At 34.9% G+C, this 27,685-nt stretch overlaps 1 protein-coding gene and 1 non-coding gene across 2 annotated transcripts; one reads left to right on the top strand and one right to left on the bottom strand.

Moving 5' to 3' along the window:
* The first annotated feature begins 12,429 nt into the window (after positions 1 to 12,429).
* On the top strand, positions 12,430 to 27,181 carry LOC125673060 (uncharacterized). The gene is made up of 6 exons (XM_048909318.2): positions 12,430 to 14,805; positions 17,427 to 17,749; positions 18,008 to 18,187; positions 20,195 to 20,346; positions 22,992 to 23,215; positions 24,704 to 27,181. The coding sequence occupies exons 2-6, from the start codon at positions 17,466 to 17,468 to the stop codon at positions 25,136 to 25,138; spliced, it is 1,275 nt and encodes a 424-aa protein (XP_048765275.2). The 5' UTR covers positions 12,430 to 14,805; positions 17,427 to 17,465; the 3' UTR covers positions 25,139 to 27,181.
* Positions 14,551 to 14,621, bottom strand: Trnag-gcc (transfer RNA glycine (anticodon GCC)). Its single transcript has one exon. It is a non-coding gene; the product is annotated as a tRNA-Gly (tRNA).
* Positions 27,182 to 27,685: the final 504 nt, after the last annotated feature.

The following is a 27,685-nucleotide window of genomic DNA, read 5'->3' as shown; positions in this document are numbered from 1 at the left end:
ATCTATAAGATTCAAAATGATTTGGAAGTGAAGTGCAAAAGCTTCACATAATTCAGTTCACTGACGCGCATAGATAATCAAAGTACTTAAAGTACTCGTGGGAGTTGAACATTGTGGAAATTCAGTTAGAAAAGATAGTACTGGAAGGGTAGGGGGATAAATGACTGAATATTATCATGATTTTAGATACAAATCAACTGTTGTTGTTTTTCAAAGCGTTACAACAGCAAACATGGATAATGGAAGGCCCATGGGCCACAACGCTCCTCGAGTAACTAAAGTCGTGTTGTTGTTTTCTAGAATTTCACCCCTTTATATTCTCATGAAAAATGTGACCACATATTATGGCCCAAACATTCAAATCAATATGGTTATCAATGCCTTGCAGTTATGAAGAAGTTTTTCCCCTGTATATATACATTCAAGTTTAATCCTAGTTATAGCTAATTCTAAGGATTCATTACTTGAAAAGGTAGTCCAATATGCTAAACTGTCACCTGAGTATACTACAGTCCTGTAGAGGATCAATGGAATGGTAAATAATTGTATAATAACTCAAAATAAATGAAATGCAAAAAAAATTAAAAATTGTCGGGCATCGGAAATGCACAAGCTGAGTTGCGCAAGGAATGGGCATAGAGGGAACCGGCAGAAAAGTTTTCAAGAATTATCAAGCAGGGAGCAAAATTTTGCGTACTTACATTTCAGCCGACTTAAATCCTTTGTGACCTTGACCTTTAACCCTTGACCAAAATCAATAGGCTTCTTTGTCTCATCAAGGGCGATGATCCATCTAAGTTTAATTGAGATCCTATAATTTGTTAAAAAATTATAGTGCAGAAAGCAAAATTTTCTCCAAATTTCAGTCTATTTATAGCCAGTGACCTTGACCTTTGACCTAGTGACCCCAGAATCGATAGGCTTCCTCATCTTACTGAGGGTGACAATCCATCTAAGTTTGAATGAGATCCTATAATTTGCTCAAGAGCTATGGTGCGGAAATGAAATGTTGATGCGTGCCCGCCTGCCCGCCCAAAGGCACTTCATCAGATCATAAGCCGAGTTCGACTTCATCGCAACTCCGTTAAAAATGAAACACTAGTCAAATAATGTTATTTATTGCCAAGGTATTTGGGATATTATACTTTGGCTCAAACAGGGGGTGAATGAACCTGACAGTATGGAAAGCATATAGTGGAATCAGACTTGTGATGCTGGAAATCTATAGTGATTAATAAACTATACATGTACAAGATCCATAACTATTTTTTTTTTCAGTTTGTGAGGGAGAAACCTAATGTCTCTTTCATCTGTAGACAAATAAACAATGTGTTTTGACCAGAGCAATTTCCAATCCTTTTTGCAGCATAAATTCAACATTGTGGCAACTGGGTTAAACTTTGATAGTGAAGTAATACATGGCAGCACCTTATTCCATGCTCTTAAAATTTCTGTTTGACACACACTCATGACATCCACTCAAACATTACAGAGTGCAGCAAAATCCCATTGTAATCGGGGATTCAAAATGGATAACTGGTACAAAATATGGTACATACTATTCAAAAAGGATAATGAATTTGACATATTGATGTCTTGGAAAAGGAAATTCTGACATCGGGGCTCTAAGCGTTTTCAAACATTGTCATTTGATAAAAGTGTTCTACATTTTTAAAAATAGAGATTAATATGTCTTTACATACATAGGTGAGAAAGTTTCCATTATTCCTAGCCGAGACATACCATGTATGCGCAAAAAATTCATAAACAAATATCACACTACTCACGTAGAAAATGTGGACCTTACCGTCATCAAGCGCAGCGAAACACGCCATTTCGAGATTATAGTCGACGAAAGCTCGGTAACAGTAATGAATAAGGTACACTCATTTTGTATCTATTTTGTGACTTTCTTTATTAAAAGGAACAGTTCTCTAATGTGTAACGTGCAATTACTACGTAATTCAATAACTTGAAGCATGAAGCAGTTTCACTTTGCCACCGGATATAAGAAATTTTATTTCGTATTCCGATCCCAATCGAAAGTTGTTGACTGGGAATGACGTGTTTTAATTCAATCTACATGTAACATCAAGCATTTTTTATATCACATTAAAAAAAAACCACAAATATATACACATACACAATGTTGTAGAGTTATTTCTTGTAAATTTTCTAAGGTTTCGCACCATATTCGATATTTCGCGCCACGGTGTCAATAGGGCTTGTGTGCAGTTGTCGTTCGTTTCCCTATCAATGTTTATAGGTGACACTGCGCTACAAACGACAATTTTCAACCTTATCTTTTATTTTTCTATGTATATCAGTATTAATTTGATCGAAATCTTGTATTCAAATTGATTTGAATACAATATCATTGCATTTATTTACATGTCAATTATCAAAATTAGATTAATTCAGAAAAGTTACATGGATTATTTAATGGCGGATGTTTATAAAAGTTTATGTTGATTTACCTAGGAGTAAATCAGCTGACACAGAACCCCCGCTGACGACCACTATACAAATCAATACAAATTACTGCGCAGAAAAGTGCGTGATGACCCAGGGAGATTGAACATAGTTCAACTCCCAAAAAGCATAAAGCAAATGCTTTTAGTTTTTGTTTCTTTGTTTATATTTTTGTTTTAAACAAATAACTAGAACAGCTTTAACGGAACTAATACCCCAAAAGGGCACACTGGATAGTGGGAAATAGTGAATCTGTGCTCATTGAAGAATAAATGGTTTGAAGACATGCTTTGGGCAATGAAAACAAAACACTCTCTACAAAATGAAACAAAAAACAAAAAACCAACAACCCAAAAATCCATAACTTCCTTGAATATTAAAAAATCTCAATCAAAATAGCATGTGCACAACTTCATTATTCGTGTAAAATATACACAAAATTTTGATCAGATCTGTTCATCGGTGTTAACAATATAATCTGGACAAATTATACATATTGACGGACGGATGGACAGACATGACGATTCTAGTATATCCTCCTAAACTTCGTTTGCGGGGGTATAAATATATGCTCACAATAGCTAAATCCCAGACCTATAATTACATATATGTATGGGTTTTTTCTGAGGCCGACTGTTTATAGTAATAGATATTGATTGATTGTATCTTGCTTAACGTCTCACTCGAGAATTTTTCACTCATATGGAGACGTCACCAAGACCGGTGAAGGGCTTCAAATTTAGGCCTATGCTCGGCGCTTACGGCCATTGAGCAGTGAGGGTTCTTTAGCGTGCCACACCTACTGTGACAAAGGGTCATCCGTTTTTAAGGTCATCTCCGAGGACCCGTGACATTCACATCTGATGCTGAGCGTTTGGCGATGGAACTTTCACTACCTGTTTTAACGAATTAGGTGTGTTGCGGCCGGGATGAAAACTGCAAAGCATAATAATGATGATAAGAAAATCTTCAAATATTACATCTAAATTTATATTCCAATTTCAAATTTTGATACCCTGTTGAGGTCGCATCCTACCCTCCCCTCTCTCCCCCGAATCATGATTAGAAGAAACTTCAATCTGTAGTACCTGAGGATGCGTGCATAGTAATATGAATAATCACCGACCTACTGGTCACGAGAGGAATTAAAGATTTTTTTTTTAAATCCTCATATATTGCCATAAAAAAATTATATCTGCTGTTGTGGTCCTACCCTACCCAGGGGGATCGATTTGAACAATTTTGAATCTCCATTTACTAAGGAAGTTTTCTAATAAGTTTCCTCTTTTCTGGTCCATTGGTTCTTGAGAAGAAGTTTTTTTTAAAAAGATCCTATCATATTTTCACTGTTTCTGTGAACAACTTTAACCCCCCTTCACCGAAGCATGCTTTATGACACGTTTGTTTGAATTTTCCCTGTGGTTCTGGAGAAGAAGAAAATGTCAAAAATTTACGGACGGACAGACGGACGTCTGACAATATCTCAGTGGAGCTTTGAACTGTGACTAATTAAATAGATAAAGTGCTCTCCATCTTCTACACAGGATAAACAACGAAAGCAGTCCATTTTCCCTCATTGTCGGTCGCTCGCTCTAGACGAGGTAATCGTTTAGAGCGAGCGACCGTGGGTTTCCGACGATGATTTTCCCTTGGAATAGGTGATGATTATATTGGTCAATTCATTGCTAAGTTTTGTAAAATTAAATCTATTTTATGAAAAATAAAGGACTGAAGTTCAAATGTTTTATATATTTTGGAGTAAAATACTATAGTTCCTGATTTTGTGATACACAGAATGTATGATTGACTTTTTCCTTTAATTTCCCTTTAAATTCCTGGGTTGATACTTTGCTATTATGTACATTTAGAAAACTGATAAGTTACACATCGGTCATTCTAGCTCATTCGGTTCAGAAATTCATTTTGATTCTCGACTGAATGTACTTCGTGTTGCACAAGTAATTTCATACAGTAAAAAAAAATCTTCATCGCAATCTGCATCTATTATATTATATGCGTCCTTGACAAGGAATGCCTGTCTTTTTCATTGTTATAGTTTTCTTAGTATCATGTGACGTTTTGAAGTCGACTAAAATTAATAACATGGAAAATTGAAAAAAAAAAATGCATTCTCAAAATAGACATAAAAAAGATTGCTATCGACGACATGCTGGCAGGCAGTCTATCTCTATATAGTACAGTGTAAATATTCACGTCATCCGATTTGTCCGTGACCGCCAAAAAAACCCGGACATTTTGGTCAATCTGTTAGTTTAACAAAATGACTCACTGAACTATAAATGATTGTGTAAAAGAGTACATGTACATGTATATACGCATAGCATCAGACAGTATGCTAAGTACTTGCACACCTACTTATGTGACCTTACTATTAATAATTATAAAGGGTAAAAAAAAATCCAAGGATAATGTTCACAAGTCTGCTGTCGGCTCTTCAGATTATACAAGTAACATAGCAATGAAATAATGTCAGCTTACAGTGATTACTATTATATCTTATAATCATGTTACAGTCTGTGAACGTTATCCTTGGAATATATATATATATATATAATTATATATAAAATACTGATTACAGACAAGATATATATATATATATATATATATATATATATATATATATATATATATACAAACACACACACATACATATAAGTGCGTGTTCTGCGCACGTGTGTGTGTAAGTCATTTTTTTTTAATTGAACCGAATTTTTGGATTTTTGATGAAAATGTGGTGAGTTAGTTTCTTTTAACACACTTTGAATTTTTTTGTCAAAGTGTTTAATTTTTACACAAACACAAAGTTTCATTTTCCATCGTACATGTACTATCCCAGGCCAGGAGTCCATGAAAACAACCTTTCCCCCGAATATAAGCGATTACGAGTTTATCATGCTGAATTTCTGACATACCATTTGCAGACTGGTGCGAACATATCACACGCCTGTTACTGAACCCTGTCCAGTTGAAAAAAAATCTGTCAATTCAAATTTTGAAAGGGTTTGCAGGGACTATATTTTGTGGCGGAAGGATTGATTAACTAAAAAGTTCTTAATCTGCATGATTTTACAGTTTCTGTTTCATCCAATATATCTTCTATTTTTATACCTCTATATGTGTATTTCAGTTTTATGATTTATGATACAAGTAACTGAGACTTGGAACTAGTTCAAATGCTATAATTCATTAATTTGGTTGATATATTTTTCCAAACAGAACACCGATTCTTATCAAAATTTTCATTAATTTACTCGATTTTTTTTTTAAATTAAGTATTTTCGCCAATAATTTAAATTTTTTGTCTCCACCCCCCCCCCTTTAAAAGTTCCGTTTTAGATTTTAAGACAAGACCTTGAAAATCATGTGCAATTTTAGAAATTGACATTACTTCTAACATGTCCTTTTAACTATCAAATTTGATATCATGAATTTTTTCGTGTATCAAGGGCAAAAAGGTCATTATTTATTTCCATTACTAGTATTAAACCTTTTTTTATCTGAAGCGTTAGAAGACATGATTATGTATCTATTTTATGTAATGATTGATTTGTGTTGCTTATATTGTGTTGACACCAACAGACAAATCAATTTTAATTGAATAAATTTTAAGTACAAAAAGGTTATGTTAGCTCAATAACTAGCGTTGCGACCCCAGTTTTTCTTTTTAATTTCCTAATTCTCCTTCAATATAGAAATCGAAAATACACTTTCCAAATAATTGACATTACTTCAAATCTCAGATGCGAATTAATATGAATAGTTTATGCACTCAAATTGACAAGCAGCGTATACATGGAACCAATCCTCTTTAACCTTTGAGTTTGGTAGGTAATTATTAGACCTGTTTTAAATTTGCTAACATTATCAAAATATCAACAAGTTTCGCTGAAATTTTGTTACAGGTGCGTCGATCATGCAATATTCACCGTTCTCCTACATGACATGATGTAACTGTGCGCACGTGCTTAGCACGCGCAGCACCGTACGTAACACGTCTTGACCATGGTCATCACGATCAAGTGCATGTGATATGTTAAAAATGCAATATATATTGATTATACGTGTACATGTTTAGGGTATAGTACACATACAAAGTGACATAGCCAGTACACGCGGAGCCTATGGACAACGGATAGGACCCCCCCCCCACCCCACCCCCCGCCCCCGTAATTTTAACTCGTCAACATGGGTAGGTCAGGATTATTGACAATGGGACTTGGGAGGGGGGGGGGGTGTCCCTCCATGACTTTCAATATAATCTACTATATTTTAGAACTGTACATAATTAAATAAACTAACTATTGAACTTTCATTTCCAGTAGGTCAGGATTGTTGACAGTGGGGCTTGGGGGGAGGGGGTCCCCTGCATGACTTTCAGTATAATCTACTATATTTTAAAATTGTACATAATTAAATAAATTAACCATTGGACTTTCATTTCAAGTAGGTCAGGATTATTGACAGTGGGATGTGTGTGTGTGTGTGGGGGGGGGGGGGGGGGGGGGGGGAGGGGGGGGCTGCATGACTTTCAATATAATCTATATTTCAAAACTGTATAATTAAATAAACTAACCATTGAACTTTCATTTCAATTTTGTATAATTCACATAGTCTACATGAATAACATACAGCGTAAGATATTCCATGACTTGTCTGACATTCTTGTAGCACGTGCAGGAGAAGTTGACCATGCTATAGACATGTACTATACCTGTATTTGTATTCAGCAGACACGGCTCACGGTACTTTGGGGAAGGACCAGTGTTATAAAAGTGAAACGTTATCATTCAGGTTATACAACAGACAAAATTTGAATGATGAATATAAAAATCACGTGAACAAGCCTTCCACTATAATCCTACTTTTTATTTTACCTGTAACTACATGTAACCCTGCCGTTACTTAGTAAATTATGGCGATTCCTTCCCGTTATTGAAAACAGGACCACACCCCCCTCCCTCCTCCCCGATAACATTCTCCTTGAACGTGTAATATGTTCAGTATTTGCTATATTTTGTCTACATTGTAAAATGCAGTTTATGATATTTATTAAACTTCCTTTAGATTTCATATTTTTCATTAAACATTCATGGATGCTCAAAATAATTTATTTAATCTTTAAAGGAGGGTCAATTTTTTCGCATACATGTAGCGTTTCAGAATTGCAGTTTTGACGGCATTTCCTGTAAGAATTATCAAAATTACCACTGTTTTCAAATCAATCACTCTATTAAGTCTATGATAATTATTCTAGAAACAGTGGATTGTAACATACCACAAATTTCCAGAGATTGAAATAAGACTGCATTTTTGAAGCGGTGTAATTTACATTTCCAATGTGTTTGCCTTTGATATGTCTGTCAATTGTATAACGATAGCCTCATGAATGCGCTGCAGTTGTGAAGAATGCGCGTATGAATCTTAATAAACATACTGTAGTACACTGTATGTCGATTTTAATGACAGGGAATTCCAACAGAAATGAAAGTAGAATGTAATTAATTTTTTTCAAAGTACATGAGGTTATGAACCGCAGCGCTTCAAACCGGCATACTTTATGTAACGCGCTTTATGCAAAGTATGCCGGTGTGAAGCATCTCCGTTGTGAAAATTTTTCAAAATGGGCCACGTTACTCACCCGAGTCACCTTGACGCTACTGTTCTTCAGCTGTTCCGATTTTTAAAAAAAAAGATTTAATTTCTTTCAGTCTTTATTCCCATGAAAGATTTTGATCCCATTATTGTGGCCCCAACTTACCCCAAAAGGTATCAAAATAACCGTGATGCAAGACCAGAGGGTCCACAGAAAGCAATGTATGAAACGTAAGATCTTGTCATAAGGAATATATATATACAGAATATGAAAGCTCTACCTTAAACAGTTCAAGAGATATTGCCTACATGTTGGCTAACTTTTATAGAAAGTAGATCAAAATTGAAGGTCAATGTTACAAAGTAAACACTTTTGGTACCAGAAGAAAGGCTTGTGATAAAACCAAAATAAAATACATGTGTTTCCCGAATGAAATGTAAGGTTTTATCTAAGGAAAATAGAGATGCAAACTATGGAAGCCCTACCTTAGAAAGTTCAAGAGATATTGGTTATATATATATATGTTAGTATTTTTTTTTAAAAAGTAGGTTAAACTCTGAGGTACCTTGCTACCAGAAGAAAGGCCTTGTGACAAGGAATGCACATACGAAATACGGGAGCCTTATCACAACAGTTATGAGCAAGGTTAAAGTTTCGGACAGACATACAGACAGGACAAAAACTGAATCCACACAACTTAGGAATATTTACATTCCGATATGATTTAGTATGGCCCCGCTTCTCTTGAAAATAATTTGCTTTAATAAATTCCCTGTATATTTCCATATAAAAGTTTTTTGATCTCCGTTTGTGTCCCATACCCCCCCCCCCTCCCCATTTTGAAAAAAAAGTACTACCTGCAAATACTTGCATAACAAGACTAATCGTGGACCTGTTGTTCTTAAGGGGATTTTTTAAAATCCCCTATTGTGGTACCTCCCTAGCCCCCAGGGGAGCATTATTTGCACACATACTCGAATCTACACTATAGGAAGCTTTCATGCATGTAAATCCCAATTTTCTGACCCAGTAGTCTTGAGATGACCTCAGCCTATTTTGCCTTTTCTTGATTTTCCCCACTTGGGAGAGAGCATGGCCCTTCATTTGCACAAACATGAATCTCCTTTATCTAAGAATAATTTGTGCCAAGTTTAATTGAAATCGAAAAGAAGTCGAAAGTGTTAAAATTTACGGACAGACAGACGGATGCTGGACAAAAAAAAAAAGTAACCAGAAAAGCTAACCTGAGCTGAAACTAAAACCCTTATAGATGCTATCTCCGGTTTCAGGTTTTATTTAAAGTGTGGTGATTCATTTTTTCTTCCTATGCATTTTTAAAATTGCAGATTCTCAATAGCCATATAGTTTATTCACCAATCAAGGGCCCTCGGGGGGCAGGTACATGTTAACAGGCAATTAATTATAACACTGAAAATAAATAACAATCATTTAGAAGTACTACTGGTAATACTGACAGAGTTCACACTTCTGCACTGCACATATCTATAATTATACATGAAATACTGATTACAGACAAGATTTAAATTAACAACATGATAAATAAAATAACCCAACTGCTTCACACATCAGTTTCTGGGATAGCAGATAATGATAGTGTTGTGTGAATACATATAAAATTGCAATTGTAATCAAATTGGTATAATATGCCCGGAGTGCAAATGGGGAAATAAACTTATTAAGTATGATCATCATAATCCAAAGACAATATTTAAGTGTTTAAACTTATGAAGTATATTTATTTTTGTCTGACACGGCAGATTCAAGGATTATATTCAGCATCAAAGGTCGCATGAGGACATCGAATTTTGCGTATTGATCTAGAAACCAGCCGCAAAGATGTTTAACGAAATATATATTATGTAAACTTTGGTGCCCTTGAGCTTACAATCAATAGATTTTAGCAAACGACAGTTCAAGGAACGGCCAAGGTTCCACAAAGTGTACTAACAGGTTATCTGAGGACACAGGGAATTCCCCGTCAGGTTGGCAATACTATAAAAATAGAAAATCAAAACTTTTTAAAATTCTTTTAAGTTGAAAATTTAGAAATGACAATTACTATTGTTTTGAAAACAAATGAACAATTAAATTGATACATGGTAATGTTGATGATGATAAATAACAATAAAAAGAATGAAACAAACTCAGTATACTTCAAATTGGGCAATTGCCATGTACTTTATTTCCGTTCGTGTATCACACAGGACCACGTGTTAGGAGAATAAGAGCGACCCCTGGTGTATCCCCACGGGTACATGTACCTTTCAGAAACTGTTTTTCCGCTCGCGAAATGATCCTCTCTGTTATACTGTCGTTTTTATACGTAGCAAAAGATGACGAAATGCTTTGCGTAGCTATATATATAGTTTGTGCTTTTGGACACGTATAACTTGGAGATTTCCTGCCAAACTTCATGTTGATAACGAATCACTGATAGATCACGAGCTATCTTCAATATGGGTACGAATTCCAATATCCTGATATTACAATTGCAGATTTAAAGTGAATGACACAAACTATCGTGAGAACCCATAAATAGCAAATCATTAAAAATATAATACTGTAGGTATATTAAAAGTTACAGATCGTTTTGTATCTCATTATTCCACAGTATGCATGATTCAATGTTCAATACATTCAAGGACATAGAACATTTTAACAGTAGCCGTTTAATGATAACAAGGTAACTACAATATATTGAACTGATTTTTCTGTACAAAAATTGAGAAAACATCTTCACATAAAATTGATATCCAAGATGCAACGTCAAAACTTGTACGCACAAAGCTTGTCAAGTTGGTCACTTCATATCATAAAAAGTACACGTACTACATGGATACGATGACTGTATAGAAAGTACATACATACCTTAAATAGTATTAGGGTGTAAAATTAACAAAGTCTGAAAATAGGCCAAATTTTACTCTTAATGCACCTTCTTCTTTGTTTAATTTTACGTAGGATTAGCCCCAATAAAATGAAGTTACATGCCTATAGTCATCAATTCTGTCAACTATTGGATCAAAATAAGGTTTTTTCCATATGTTATGAAAATTGGTAACATTCATCAACTATATATCATATTGGTGTGTTTATTGAGAGGTTCAACTTCAAGTTCTTTTTTATATCGAACGTACACAATATATACAATATGTACAAATATATATATATATATATATATATATATATATATATATACATATACATATATATATATATATATATATATATATGTTCATAGTGAACATAACATATGAAATCGATAGTTATGATATATTCTATTATTTAAATACATGTAGTTCTTTTCTCTAAAATGATTAAAAGATGAATTAGTTAATTCTTCTAGAGTGATTAAAAAGATTGTGCTAAAATTTTCCTTTGGAACTTTGATATTTAAATAAAGATATAAGGTATTTTTGTCTGACCCGACAGGACCCAAGGGTTACGCAGCGTCCAGGGTCATACGAGGTCAATAATCTTATTTCATTACATCTAACAATCGACGCTTTTTAGTATGACACCTAGATCACGTAAGTCTCAAAGCTTTTATAAATGCAAACCAGTACTTCACTTTGTGTTGACAAAACTGTCGAGAATCAACTAGTTGTGTATTATAAACGAAGTCACCAAATTTTAAACTACAGCTATCTCTTCACATGGCATATACATGCAGTTCAAAAAACGGTCAAGGATTCGCGGAATATCCGAGGTCTCGCTGAATTACCTGCCAGTTTATTAACAAAAATACATTGTACAATCATGTTAATATATTCTTTTAACGGTTTTAATTAAGCATGATGACTTAACGATCATTTTCTACTCTCCTCTACCGAGCTATATTATAAAATTTGAATGCGATGGGCAGAGTACAAAACTGTAGTTCGTATTTTTGCAGTTACATCGAAAGATACAGAGAGAGAGAGAGAGAGAGAGAGAGAGAGAGAGAGAGAGAGAGAAAGAGAAAGAGAGAGAGAGAGAGAGAGTTACACACCAATATTTCAAGGTCAAAATAAGACAAATAGTATCCTTGATATATATATATATATATATATATATATATATATATATATATATATATATATATATATATATAAATAAATATATATATATATATGTGTGTATGTATAATCCGTAAAAGTTATTTTTAGATTCAATTTATTGATAAAATTTTGTTATTCATCTACAAGGGGTTACTATAAATGTGTCAAACTTAACCCAGAAAAGCCTTATCTAGCTGTTTCATAATGGAATCGTCCGCTATATGTTTTTTTCCACGCGCTTGGAGAAAACAACGATGTTTTTCATAAACAAATTTGTTTTGCACTTATTTTGAAGATAGAGTTCATTGGAGGGCGAGTGCGCTTCTACAATAAGAAGATGTCAGATCGATCGACCCTGGAAGTCTGAGCTAGACCACGCCAGACTCCCTATATGTTCGGGAGAATATTCACCTCTCAGTTCAAAAATACATAGCCTATAACTATTTTTATAATGTAACAGAGACGTATATATGATGTCTGGTAATAATCGCTGTAGCTCTGGCAAAATTTTCTACAGGATTTATTTTGTTTAAAAGATTTTTTTTTTTTTTTACAGCAATGCACAATATGATGCATGGTGTAGTCTGATATTGGAGGAATCTAAAAGACTGAATTATTCTAAGCCCGAAGTCAACCAGAAAGGCTATGAGAATTTCGACGATCATAAATTACGTATCTACAGTTCCAAGATAACTGTGAGAGATTTGACCTGTATATTGTGAGGACTTGTGAGGACAGAAGTGCACAGAAGCCCAATATATTCTGTGCTTACAACATCTTCATAAACACGTACAATAGATCAGATTTGTGGGGGTCGCACGGTTAATTTCATACAGGGAGTGGATCCAGAGCTCTTTTAGAGAGAGAGAGAGAGAGAGAGAGAGAGAGAGAGAGAGAGAGAGAGAGAGAGGGGGGGCATGCATATAACGGAAACGGTAGGCAAGGTTTGTGAAAGTCGCGCAAGAATATTTTCGTGATTAGTAAAAAAAATCAAAAAATTATAGGGCTGTGCGGTGCACCGAAAATTTCGGTGCACCGCGATTCATACCATTCGATTCGATGCACCGATTACAAATTCTGGATTTCGGTTCGGTTCGGTTTAGATTTTACTTACACCAAAACAACAAATATGGCGTCCGAGTGATGTTGAAAACATGTGGTTTTTTATGCAACGGAGATTTAAATCACTACTGTGTTAAGAGTTAGCATTTTCACCACTCAGATACCAACAGAATATGGTCCGTAAGATCATTGCAGTTTATCTTTACATGACATATAGCATTTCTGTCAGTGGTGGAGTGAAATCAACATCGTAGGTAATGACACAGATTTGACAGTTAACATGAGAGAAGTAAATCAATAAAGGAGAGATTTTCAAAGACTCTCAATCGATAGAATTGTTGAAGTTTTGCATATCAATGAAAACAATATCATATACATTTTAGATTCACTATAGATTTGTTTAATAATCCAAAACTTATGCAGCACATTAATATAACAAATTTTGATAGACTGTCAGTGTTTTCTTTTTTCTATCAAAGTTATAAAATGCCATTATGAATAGATATGATGTTTACAAATGACAACATATAGTTATATAACTTGAATTAAATCAAATCAAATATGCTACTCATTAAAATTGTTAATTTTTGTGGTGTCATTAGATAAATTGGACCTAACATGAACCGAATCGAAAATAACCGAACCGTGCTGTTCTGAATCGAAACCGAACCGAATCGAGCTAACCTTGAATCGTCCCAGCCCTAAAAAATTACAAACAAAGAATTGTAACCCAATAGCCCTAATTTTGGTGTAGGCATCATTTCAAATAATGGGATGGGATGAACGAGGGAGGGATACAGTTCTCCCCATCCATGCTCTCCTCCCTCCTCCCCTCTTTCTACAGCTATTTCTCTCTTTCTAATTTCTCTCTATTTTTAACCTTTCTTTCCAATTTCTTCTTTGTTTCCCGCTCATTTTTTCGTGTTGATTTATGCAGCATTTTCTAGGACTGATGCTTAATTGTTACTATTTACAATGCTGAGCAAATAAAGAAATGCTCATATGCATTAAAAAAAAAAAATCAGTTCTGCTTTTTCTGCAATGCCAGGACCGTAAATTGACCTTCAATTTGGAGGAGGCAAAATCCTTGATTCTAGGGCCTTCTAAGATGTTACTTGACTAACTCATTCTAAAAGAAAGATTTGGAATGCTTTTTAAGGGAGGTATCATGTTCTTAGTTATTGGAAACAACATAAATTCTAATGAACTTTAAATTTTAATTTTTTTTGGCTCAAAAGTTGGAGGAGGCAGCTGCCTCCTCCGCCTCCATGTAATTTACGGCCCTGAATGCTATCCGTAAATATGGTGTGAAAGATTAAAAAAAAAAAAAAAAAAAAAAGATGCATCGGCCGGGAATCGAACCCGGGCCGCCCGCGTGGCAGGCGAGCATTCTACCACTGAACCACCGATGCCTACATATATGTGGCACGTTGATAAGATAAATGAATTAAAAAAAAAAAAGAAATGGTTGTAAAATGAAAGTATGTTTTTCATTTTCCTTTCCAAGAACTGAGAAGTTTGTCAGATGTTCACATGATCACCGTCACCACGACTCTAGCTCCTGTGATATGATTGACACATAATTTCCCAGTTTCCGTACGTATCATCATGCTTGATACCTTTTATTTTCAAATACCAATGTAGATAGTACACAGGATATAGAATAGAGAGGGTCAATTCGTGACGAGTCGAGCCCCTGTGGATAGTATTGAAACAAAATATGCTGTAGAAATGGTGTATAAAGCACCTGATGTGAAAAGAATATCTCATTATTTCGAGTCATGGATAATGTAAATAAACAGATAAAGAAACTCTAGAGGAAATTCGAACTATGATTGTGGCATTTTCTGATTCACTGCTTGACACAGGAACTCGACATATAATTATAAATATGGATGTGTGATATAGAGTAGATAGTGTCAAACATTGATAAAACTAAAAATTCGTGTCGAGCCCCAGAGTGAGTGTGTGCAGGATCAGGATGTGGATTTTTAAAAATAGTTTTTTTTTCTGTAGCCTAATCCATTTTGCTTAAATACGAATTTAATTTAGAAATGGACCTCACCCATGGTATACAATTAAGAAAGAAACCCTGGCCTAGTTCGTGGGTCAGACCACAAGAGTTTGAAATTTTATCAATAAAGTCAATAACATTCACTTGATTAACCAAGCCATTCGCTGTGCGTTATGCTAATGCATAGCTCATGCCTTGGTCAATCAAGTGAATGTTATTGACATTATTGATAAAATTTCAAACTCCTGTGGTCAAATGGTTTCGATCGCTGGTGGTCAGCTATCGGTTGCCATTGGTAGAGCAATTGACTAGAGATTCAGGGGGCCTGGGTTTGAATGCCACTCTGATTCGCTGCATTTTCTCCATCATGTTCAATTTGTTCATGTTACAATAATAACACTGTTGTTAATCACACAGTACGATTTGTAGACACACACATACAGAAACAAAAATTACTTGTCTTTTTGAGGATTTTCTTAATTTTATATAGTAGTGGTTTTCTGTATATTGTACTCCAAACAATTCTATAAGTTTCTGTTGTTTTTTAGCCATGTTTCTTCTCACATTTTCTTTACACTGCATAATGATTAAAGCTACAATATTATAGAACCATACATGTAGATGTGTAATGTACTGCATTCACTCACCAGAGGGTAATCTCGGTTGAGATTCGGCTAGGCTGAATATTTGGACTGACACTTTCACTGAATCTCTGAGCAGTCCTTCATAAATCATGACTGGAAATTTACTTTCAGCTTCGACCGGTTATAGTAATTAATGTGCACTTAGGTGACGCTGCTGTTCGCTTCATTCAGCTGCGACCGGTTCTAGTAATTAATGTGCACTTAGGTGATGTTGCTGTTCGCTTCATTCAGCTGCGACCGGTTCTAGTAATTAATGTGCACTTAGGTGACGCTGCTGTTCGCTTCATTCAGCTGCGACCGGTTCTAGTAATTAATGTGCACTTAGGTGACGCTGCTGTTCGCTTCATTCAGCTGCGACCGGTTCTAGTAATTAATGTGCACTTAGGTGATACTGCTGTTCGCTTCAAATAAGTTAGTTGACTATCAAACCAACTCTGTATCACTATTAATGCTGCATTACAAGCAATAAACATACTTGTATACTAGTATTTAGGATTAAACATTCTTTTTGAGGAGTTTATTGATGTATAAACTCTGGACATTTTACTCACAAACTGAATGAAAGTGCGTTATGAGTAAAATGTCTGGAGTTTACACATTGATAAATTCTTCAAAAAGAATGTTTGATTCTTATAATTCCAATTCGTTCCCTGTATTATCAATTTCAAAAATTTGAGTAGTTTCCCCACACCATCTTATTTGTTTTCAGGTGCGTTGGTATACGTAGTATTTTTGGATTTATTGGTGTGTAAATTCTCATTTAGCTAAACAATTGTAATAAATAACATTGGAATTATAAACACACATATATATACACTCTCCTGTGTTGATTGTGATATTGGTACAATGAAAATGCCTCAAAAATTGTTGAAATTACCACACCCGGAACCTCCTGAGAAAGGAGGGTCTTTGTCCCCCTCATCCCCCCAGTTCTGCTAGAGATGCAGTGACAGCTTTTAGAACCTCAGCCTTCTTTTGCCCCCTCTAACTTCAATAAACCTGTAACTGTCCAAGATTTAATGATATCAATGAGTACTCAGTACAGGGTTTGACATTTACCCTTTTTCAGCACTAGACCAGTCGGGCTACTTCAAATGATTTTTACTAGACCTGACTTTATATGCACTAGCCCTGACCAACTTTCCAGGAAAAAAACCCTGATAGTTTCTCCATATTTAAATACTTCACGTAAATGACAAACGTTTACGACATAATTTATTAACTTGATAAACACTTTATTATAGTCAATTCAAATAAACTGTTTAAAATTAACATCGAGTAGATGTCGTAAAACATCAATACCGACCGCGACTTATTTATTAGAACTAAAAATAGAGATTATTCCACCACACGGTTCAAGATTGGTAGTTTCTTGTTTATTATTCAACACGACCAGTCGGACTATTAAATCGACATTTTACCCGACCAGACCTATCATTTAGTAGACTCGGTCGGTCGGACGTGCCTTAGTGTCAAACCCTGTCAGTAATATAAAAGTCACCCCCTCCTCCTAAAATAGGTGTGTCAGATAATTTGTTTTCAAGTATGAATATTTGCAGGTACTTGGAAAAACGACCAAAGAGTCAGATGAACTAACCATGTCACCAGGTGGAGGAGATGATATAAATCTGATGGATATACCACGAAAAGACGGGGAAATGAATGAAGTAGAAGAGAGACAGAGAGAAGTTAGGTTGTTTCAGGAGAGAATCAGAAAAGGAGACGAACCCCTAAACATAGCATTTATTGGAGCAGCTGGAAATGGGAAATCCTCACTGTGTAATTCAATCATGACAGCCTTTTCTGGTGAGGGTTGGAGAGAGTGGGCTACTGTAGGACATTTTGGTGGTTTAGGTGGACAGGTCACTCATCACTTACTGAGGTACGAGAGAGAGAGAGACAGAGAGAGAGAGAGAGATTTGATGTTTATAACATTGAATGCCTATTTTTTGATTTAGAATACAGTTTGTGTTTCTTAACAATTTTCAAATGGAAGAATTATATGTATTGCTGTTTGTGGAAAACCAGGAATATTATTTGAATGAAGAATAGAATGATACTTTTTAAAATGCCAATGATTTATCTTAGTTTTCTAAGATGGTAGTGTTATAATACATTATTTGTCAAAATCTTTATAAAGCTTTCTCAAAGTGGAGTATCTGGAGTCAGATGAACTGCACGGCTACAACTATCCCACCTTGGTGGACATGAATGGTTTCGAGAACAGTTCTGATGAACTGACTGAGGAACTTCTTCGCATTGTGTTCTATGGGAGACTGCCAGAGGAGGAGAAACTAATAGATGCTGTCAAATTGGCAAAGTATTCGTAATATATTCATTGTACTATCAGTGTATTCACATCACATTAGTTTTGATGGTCCACAAGGCTGTTCATAGTTTGTATTCAATATACAGTGTATATTGACCTCACTGAAAGTTTTAGTCAGAATCATGATCCCTATTTTAAACCTTCATCTCAACATTGATGTCTCTGCAATCTATATATTTATAATCATGAAAATAAATATCCAAAGAAATGTTTCACGTGTATGGATGGGAGGCACTTACATTCAAAATTACGTATTGACTTCATGTATAATGCATGAAATATGTAAGAAAGGTATTGTGACAATTCAGGTCATTTGATTTTTGTTGGATTCATCATGATATAGCAATTCTGGTTGGTTGAAAAAAAATGTCCAATCTGCATAAATCTAAAATTGAAATGTGACTTCATTCTATTGTACTGTTTCTGTTATAAGAATCAATTATTTAACCGCTTACATGGCAGATACGCAATTTTACGCATCATTTGATAGATTGCGTGGAAGATTTGTTTAAAGTCTGAAAATAAGGATTATAACACTCAAATGAAAGGAGAAAATCCACAAATAAGAAAGAAAACTTTTTCTGATTAAAATTTGAAACTTAGAATACAGCTATCAGAATGAATTTCCACAGTATTACTCAGTTCTTGTTGCCATGGCAACAAAAACTTTTTGAATGTCCTTTTCAGAAAGTTCACAATCTAACCTTTCAGGAAATATATACTTAATTGTAGGTGAACAAGACCAAACCTACAGAGAAAATACATCGATTATATGTTGTAATGTATGTTGCTAATTTACAAGATACATACTGATTTCTCTGCCATGTAAGGGGTTAAAGGGGAATTAAATGTTGTGAAGTGACTGTTACACCCCTCCCCCACCATATGATAGGGATATCAACCAAACTATTGGATAGAAATCTTACATGTATGTATCAATTTGCAATGTGTTGCATGCATTGATGCAATTTTTGGTTGACTCCGATCCCCTACCCGGTGTTGAACTCACGACCTGCGGAACCAAATCTCCTAGCAGCTTGTAACCAGCGCGCTAGACCGCTCGACCATCTAGGCAAGTCAAGTTTAAGAGTTCATTGCTATTTCTGTGCTTTATATAGAATATTTCGAATGCAATGTGTATCAAGTATGATCCTCTTAAATGTACGTTAAATAACTGTATCCCATTTCCATTCTCAATGACCGTGTAGCGTGTGACAGCGTGGCGAGAATTCCATCGTCATCGAAAGCAAGTTTTTTGACTTGCCTAGATGGTCGAGCGGTCTAGCGCGCTGGTTACATGCTGCTAGGAGATTTGGTTCCGCAGGTCGTGAGTTCAACCCCGGGTAGGGGCGGAGGTGGGTATCCACATAAAGTGAAATTTTCTGTGCTTTATATATATATATATATATATATATATATATATATATATACCAAATTAAGATATATTTATCTTTTATTTTATATAAAAAATGTTGCCAAGGGCAATAACTCCTATGTTGGTAGATGTATTTTCTCCTGTATGTCTGTTACCCAATGATTGACCTGTTGTCCACAATTACATTACATATATTTAAGAAGTAGCAGTTTTTTTGAAACTGTTAAAGTTAAAATTCTGTCATGTTAACCAGTTTTTATGTAATTTTTCATGCTGTTTAATAATGTACAATTTTTCTGATGTTGAGTCATTGACATATACTTTCTGACATCTTTAAAATCGCGACAACATATACATTTTCTTTGATTTTTAGTTAAATCAGACTGTATAATTATAAAATGGAAATTTATACAATTGTTGAGTTGAAATTTTATAATGATGTAAATATCCAGGAATTACCTTAATCTCCCATGTTGTTTAAGATTCACTTCTTTCAAATTAAAACCCATATCAGGTCTGAATTGTGCCACAAATTAGATGTCCATGAAGATTATGAGATTTATTTCTTAGTGAAAGCAGAGGAGGTGACTGTCTTAGCTTATGAACCCTTGTCTTCATTACAGAAATAGAGGAATCGAGGGCTTAAGAGAGCACTACTCCCAAAACCACGAAGATTTAAAGATAGACAGAATTATATTTGTGGCATCAGCCAAAGGTTCACTTCCAACACATCTAATGGAGGCAGTCAGAAATACAGCTCACAAAGGGGACAGAGGTAAAGACAGTCATTGTTCTAATGCGTGGATAACCTTTTTGTTGATTTCCTTGGTAAGTTGTGACAGAAGTGTACTCTCAACATGTCTAAGGGAGGCAGTCATATATACATGTACAGCTCTTAAAGAGATTACAGAAATGACTGCACCAAGTTCTTCATTTTGAAGTTAAAAAAAAGAATTGGTTAATCTGTTTTCTATATTGTATGTGACAAAAATGTCATATTTTATCATCCAAAAATGTTGTGTTACAGTTGTTTTATCAGAATCAGATATTCTTAATGAAGCTTTGAGTCAGTCTACAACTTAAAATACAAATGTAGGTAATCATTCGATAAGAGGATGTGGTTGAATTTATTTAGAATTTGCTGTAATATGTAGTTTTATGATTAGTATATTAATGTAGTAAGCCCCTCCTCCATAGGGCTAACATACGCGGCATCGATCGATGAACTTTGAACTTTGAACCTGAAGATTAGATCTCTGATACCCTTATGTTTACTGTATACAGTAAATCATGTTTATAGCGAAGTGCATCGTCTCAAACCACAGCCAATATGTATGATCCTCTCCCATCTGGAGAGAGCTATACATGGACTCCGGATCGTGGCTTGAGAAGATGAGCGAAGTGCTGGGGATGGACAATTTTGATTGGTTATAAGTGTCTTTCATTATATTCAATAAATTCATATCATGTTTTAAAGCTACAGGAAATGAAAATTACTTTACTTAAAGCATGATTTTATTATAACCGTGTTCACTGTTGTTTTACTGTACAACAAGGGAAGTAATCTGTGTCAGACTCTTCACTTATTCCATGGTCTATAAATATACCTTCACTTTATGATTATGTTTTCAGTCCTGTTTTGCATGTGTTTATTCATGTTTAATTGTGGTCACTACAGGATTATTTAACAAGAGGCCCATAAACCACACATAAGCCATGTAAAATATTACATACCAGTTACATATATGTTCCCCAATTTGCCATGCATTGCATTCTGTAAGCAAACTTGAATCTACATCAAATAATAACATTTTTGCGTATGGATTTGACATTTTGTACCATTTTCCTTGAAAAGAGGGTCTGGGGGCCACCTTGAGGCATAGCCCCCGGAAGCTCCTGGATTTACAAATTTTATAGGGCTTGAAATATGTCTCCTATTTAGTCATTTGTACTATTTTCTATCATTTTTAATAACTTAAAGGTGAAATCAATAAAATGATGCACATTTTAAGGGTTTTTTGGGGAAAAAAAAATTAAGTTCTCCCAATAAAGTAATTCAAGAAATTGAAAGACTTTTTCATTTATTTCTCCAGGAGTGGAAGGAATTATTGCTTCTTTTATCATTTGGTACATTTTTCTAAACAAGAGACCATGCTGTAACTTAAATTTGAAAATTTTAAGGGGGGTTGCACGCTGGCTGCGCCCCCCCCCTAAATCCGCCACCGAGTATGTAAAGTATTAAACCCCTGTCTGACCCCTACCTTAGAACCAGGAGTCACAATGTGCAAAAAACAACAACAAAAAAACCAACATGAATTTACATCACATGTGGCATCCTAATTGGATGTTTTTCATCATTATGGTTCTTGAGGAGAGTAGTTTTAAGGGATTGTCATAAATATTCTTATGTAAAAAATTTAACCCCTATTGTGGCTCAACCAAAACTATGGAAGTAATGGTATAGTGATTCTGAATCTGTACACTCTGTAATCTGGTGGTTTTTGAGAAAATTTTCTTGTATATTCCTGTGTAAAACTTTAAGGCGGTATGCAACACCAAAGAAATTTGATGGGAGGATATGTATAACAATATTTTGAAATTGAAAACTTTCATATTTATTTTATCTAGTCAAAAAATGCAGTTTTAGTAGAAAGCAATTGGAAAAAAATTTAAAACCCCTGCTGGACTCGAACCCGCAATCTACAGTTCTGGGGTGCGTTTTACAAAAGAACTTACGACTTACGACAAACTTTACATACTGGAATTTTCAACTTCATTGTAAATCATTCCCTCCGAATGCAAAATATTTTTTAAAGAAAATATTTAAAATTTAACCTCAAAAAAGTTTTAATTCATTCATTTAAAGTAATAACTGTATAATACAATATAAGACTTGCGATTTTGTCGTAAGTTGTTTTGTAAAACGGGCCCCTGAAGTCAATGTACTAACTTGAATACTGAGGTACTTAGCTAGGCAATGAAATTGGAAATGATTAGAGAAATATTGCTGATATTCATATTTTCATCCAATGGCATATTTTAAAAGAAAGTCAACCATTATGATGATGTAGAGTACCTCCTTAAAAACACATTGTGACCCTGTCAAAATCCCACTGATCATTAGGCGAATATATTTGAATATACAGTAAATGAGGATCTTTGATCCTTGCATATCAGTTTGATGCATTATACCCTTGTGGTTCTTGAGAATATTTTAAAAGTTTTATATTACTGCATGTTTTTGATTTGGTATAGAAAGAGTAACCTTGACACAAAAGCAAGGATTGCAACACCCATTTTTTCTGTATGTCAAAAGATAGTTGTTACATACAAAATGTTACATCTCAGTGTGTCCAATGAATATAAGAAGAATCCATCCTTAGCAGACTGATTTTTAAAAATTGTTCCTTATATTTTCAGTAATTCCAGTCTTCGGGGTTTTGACACACAGAGATGAAGTGGACACAGGTGATGTAGAATACATGAAGTTGGAGACAGAATTTCGACATGGCCTCGGACTTCCCGAGAACCGCTTCCTGCTCTGTACGACATACTGTGACGCTTACGATAAATGTGTTGGTAAAAGCCGCCTTGATCATAAACATCCAGGATTGGACATCCCTATTCTCAAATTCATGAGACAGGTGTGTAAAATAAAAATGAATAGTCATGTTGAAAACTTCACTTGGGTATGAAGTGAGGGGTTCATGAGATCGAATCCTGTGAAAAGACTTTCTTAGTAGATCTGATGACATACCGCACCACTTCATATTCCAGTGAAATATTTAAAATGGTTCATTTATTAGGACCCCACAATGAAAGTGCAGAAGCCTTATAGGCCTCACATTGTCTGTCCATCAATACTTTCTATCAATATATTAAATACTGTGGAATCATTTTAACAATTTTTATATGCCTGTCTCTAGACATGTATTATGGTACAACGATCATGTCTGTACATCCATCCATTTTCCATCTGTTCAGGGTTTCCTATTTCTAATTTCATCTCTCTGTCACATATCAAGCTAAAACTTGCTATGTAGCTTCTTTGTGGGTCACTCTAAACCTTGTTGCAATGTTAATCCTTTTTTTACCCCTCTTGCAGAAGTTTTCGCCCTTTATTTGAAAATTAATGTTATATGGAGGGTATACATAATGTTTTTGGCAAACTCCTCCCATAATTTTCAAGTAAAAATTATTTTACAGAGTGTTTGTATGGGTATTGAAGATATGGATGTGGCAAGGATTTTAATTACCTTCATTTTTTAGAGAAATTACCTGTTGTTAAACTTAATCAGTATTGAGGAAATACCACATAAAAGTGTGCATGATTTTTCTGTCTAACTCCTCCTACAGTTTTCTGTCTAACTCCTCCCACAGTTTTCTGTCTAACTCCTCCCACAGTTTTCTGTCTAAGTCCTCCCACAGTTTTCTGTCTAACTCCTCCTGCAGTTTTCTGTCTAACTCCTCCCACAGTTTTCTGTCTGACTCCTCCCACAGTTTCCAAGTGAGGACTTCTTGATTTACTGAGTACTTTCATGGGTATAGAAGATGTGCTTGTGGCAAGAATTTTTATTTTCTTCAATTTTTTGTTGTTGAGAAAATTACATGTTGTTGAACTTGGTCAGTATTGAGGAAATACTATAAAGCGAGGGCATGGTTTGTCCTTTTCACACCTCTCACAGTTTTTTAAGCTAGGACCTTTGTAAAGAACTTAATGATGTACGTATTGCAAGGATTTTGATTCCCAATATATAGATATCTTGTTCAGGGAGGTTTAAGAAGGTATGAGAACCAAGGAAATTCATAATAAAATAAAAGTATATGTATTTAATACATTCATATAATATTGAGTTGATGTGATAGATTTTGCATAAAAAGTACATTTTATTGTTACATTAAAAAATTCAAATTTGGTATGTCAGCAAGGTGCATATTCATTTTATTTCATTACTTTAAGTATTTAGCACATAAATTGCAGGATAGAGGGAATTACTTTCTTTTAAAAAAAATTGCAAGCTATTCTTTCACTGCAAACTTGTAAAACTGGATTATGTACATGCACAAAGTAAACAACTGCATGTCCCACTGGTTTTTAGTGATTTCAGTTTAATTCTGTTGCTTGGATTTAGGTTTGTGACACAGCTTCAAGAGTAATCAAAGACAGAACTACCTACAATGAAGAAAGACCAACCCCTTCCTCTACAACCAACCCACCAGCAGACGACAGACAAACAACAGAGTCTGAAGCCAGGCGTAGGGAGAATCTAAAACTGATGAAGATGTTTCTGAAGGGAGCAGTTGTTGCTGTCATTGCTTGGATTATTTTACAAATGTCCTACGATGGCAAAGATTTTGCCAGCATCTGCTCACAGCACAGGTCCAGATATGAATTCCATGGCCACAGCCATTGCAAGATTGATGACCTGGAGATGCTATGTAGTGAGAAGTCCTCACTATTTATGTGGAGGGGTATTGTTTGTCTTCTGTTTGCGGCGGTTGTCATTGCACTGGATTACGTTTTTGATAGATATATCAATCTTTTTGAGATGTTGCATTTTGAATAGTAAATGAAAAAAAAATTTCCCTTGTAATGGAAGAGTTTAGAATCTGCTGTTCTGTGAAGATAATGCCGGTAGAGGGCTTTGTCAAATGTGTTATATTTAGCTCAGTTATGTAGAAGATATTCAATGTTTTGTTGTTGGTTATAGAATTTATTTCACGAGTGAGACAGTATCTTTTTTTTTTTAATATTTTCACGAGTGTGAAGCACATCAAAATAATCACCAAATTTTAACCATTCTATATTTATTTTGTAAATTTGAATGAGAGTCACCAAATTTACACTTGTGAAGATCAGACATCGATATCCCTTTACATGTATCTCTTAACTTCTTCAGAGTTTGAACCCACTATACAGTTATTTACAATCTGTTGTTACATGTAAATGTATTTATAATACAATGCTGCCTTTCTGCAATTTATATACAGTAGTGTTCCTTACTGGAAGAGGTTTTTCTGTATCTACACTAGTCATTCTGTATATCGTACTTAGGTGCTGGCTTTTCTGTATCATTCTGTATATCGTGCTAGGTGCTGTTTCCTGGGAATGTTAATTTAAATTTTGCATAGCAGTGTTTGAGAAACAAATTAAATTGTACATGCTTGGTATTTCTCCTATCGAAGATTGGGGGCATTTTGTTTCTGCCCTGTCTGTCTGAAACTTTGACCTTGCTCACATCTTTTGAATGATGAGTGATAGGTCTCTCATATTGTGTGTTCTTGGGACAAGACCTTTCTCTTGGTATCAAAATTGTTTTTTTTAGCTTGGCCTTGGAGTTTGACCTACTTTTAAGAAAATTTAACCCAGGCAACATCTCCTGAACTATTTAATTGTTTGTGTGTTGCCTTCAGGGGTACAGTATTTCACAGTCACATCTTTATTTTACTTCAGTCTTCAACTGTACTGTATTACAGGCTTCAACTGTACTGTATTACAGGCTATAACTGTACTGTATTACAGGCTTCAACTGTACTGTATTACAGGCTTCAACTGTACTGTATTACAGGCTACAACTGTACTGTATTACAGGCTACAACTGTACTGTATTACAGGCTACAACTGTACTGTATTACAGGCTACAACTGTACTGTATTACAGGCTTCAACTGTACTGTATTACAGGCTTCAACTGTACTGTATTACAGGCCAGTCAAGTAAAAACACTCTACTTTTAGCTTGTTAGATTGTGCATTTTGAATATCAAAATGGTTAACATTTATTAGTACATGTATATGCAATGATCTGAAAATTGGAGAGATCTTTAAAACTTTGTAGCAAGACATATATCACTTGCAAGACTCTTTAATATGTAGTTACCCTAACTTATTTTTAGAAAATGAAACTGCAATGTTTTCTGTTGTTTGAAGATGGAGATAAAGAATTCTTTGGTTTGCTCTTAAATGCCCCAAGATTCCTAGGCTAAGACTTTGTTCTTGTTCTTGATTTGCCTTTTTTCATTTGCTTTTTTATAGTTTTAGTTTCTCACATGACCATTAGTATAAGTAGTGTAATTGAGTAGAGATGTACTCTCTATGTGGCCATGAAGAAGTTTATCAGTGACAAAATACATGTAGATCTTTATTCGAGTTTTATTTCATTTTTATTCTTTCCTATAAATGATAACAGGGCAGCACATACATGTAACCTAGATAATAGAAAATGGCAGAGATGGCATTATGAACTGCAGAAGGAAAACACTCGAAGAGACTATAGACAATCTAATCAGTGCCAAGTTTGAATTGAAAGCATAACTACTTGATATTTTGAACTACTTTATGTTTTATATTTGAAACAGATTTGTTGTTTGAAGGCTTGGATAGTCAAGAGAGCAATTAGCTGCAATAATGTAGCCCTCTCTGATTTTTTTTTTTTTTTAGGGAGACCGAAAACGTCAGAATTAAAAAAAAAATTGGATAGGGCTACATTATTGCAGCTAGAGAGCAATGTGTTATGTGCCAAAGTTCCAGTGTTGTCAAGCTGTAATCACACTCACTATTGTAATGTTGTATTATGCTGTGTGCTAGTTAAAATAAAAAGGTTTCACTGGTTGGGAAGAATTCTTTCTCATGCTTGAAAGTTAGTGGCCGAATCAGATGAAAAATATATAGGACATATTAGTATTACATCCACTAAATGAAAGGAAAAGATGATGACTACAACTTTTATGGTACATCTTGTGACCTTTGATATCTATTGTCGTGGATAGAAATACAATCTAGGATTCGCTTGCTGTTGATCTAAATCTTTTGGGGGTGGGGATCGGTGGGTATTGGTCCATTGCGAGAGCTGACGGTTCTGCAGCCTATTCAGTGCATTCCAGCACATGCATGGAAGAGCAAAAGATTACCTGGTTCATGCAGTAACATCAATCGTATGGTCGTACAACCAGTCGTTATAGATCTTCGGTAGTCGTGAACTTCATCTGGAGATTGTACAACCAGTCGCACCATCAATCGCCGAGTATTGCTATTAGTGGTAGGTATTGGGTCCAGCTATCGTACACGATTGGTGGTGCAGCCTTACACGACTGCTAGAGCGACTTGTCTGTCTGG

The sequence above is a fragment of the Ostrea edulis genome, chromosome 3 (genome assembly GCF_947568905.1).
Source record: "Ostrea edulis chromosome 3, xbOstEdul1.1, whole genome shotgun sequence".
In the NCBI taxonomy this organism is placed as follows: domain Eukaryota; kingdom Metazoa; phylum Mollusca; class Bivalvia; order Ostreida; family Ostreidae; genus Ostrea; species Ostrea edulis.
This window is presented reverse-complemented; position numbering and strand designations above follow the sequence as displayed.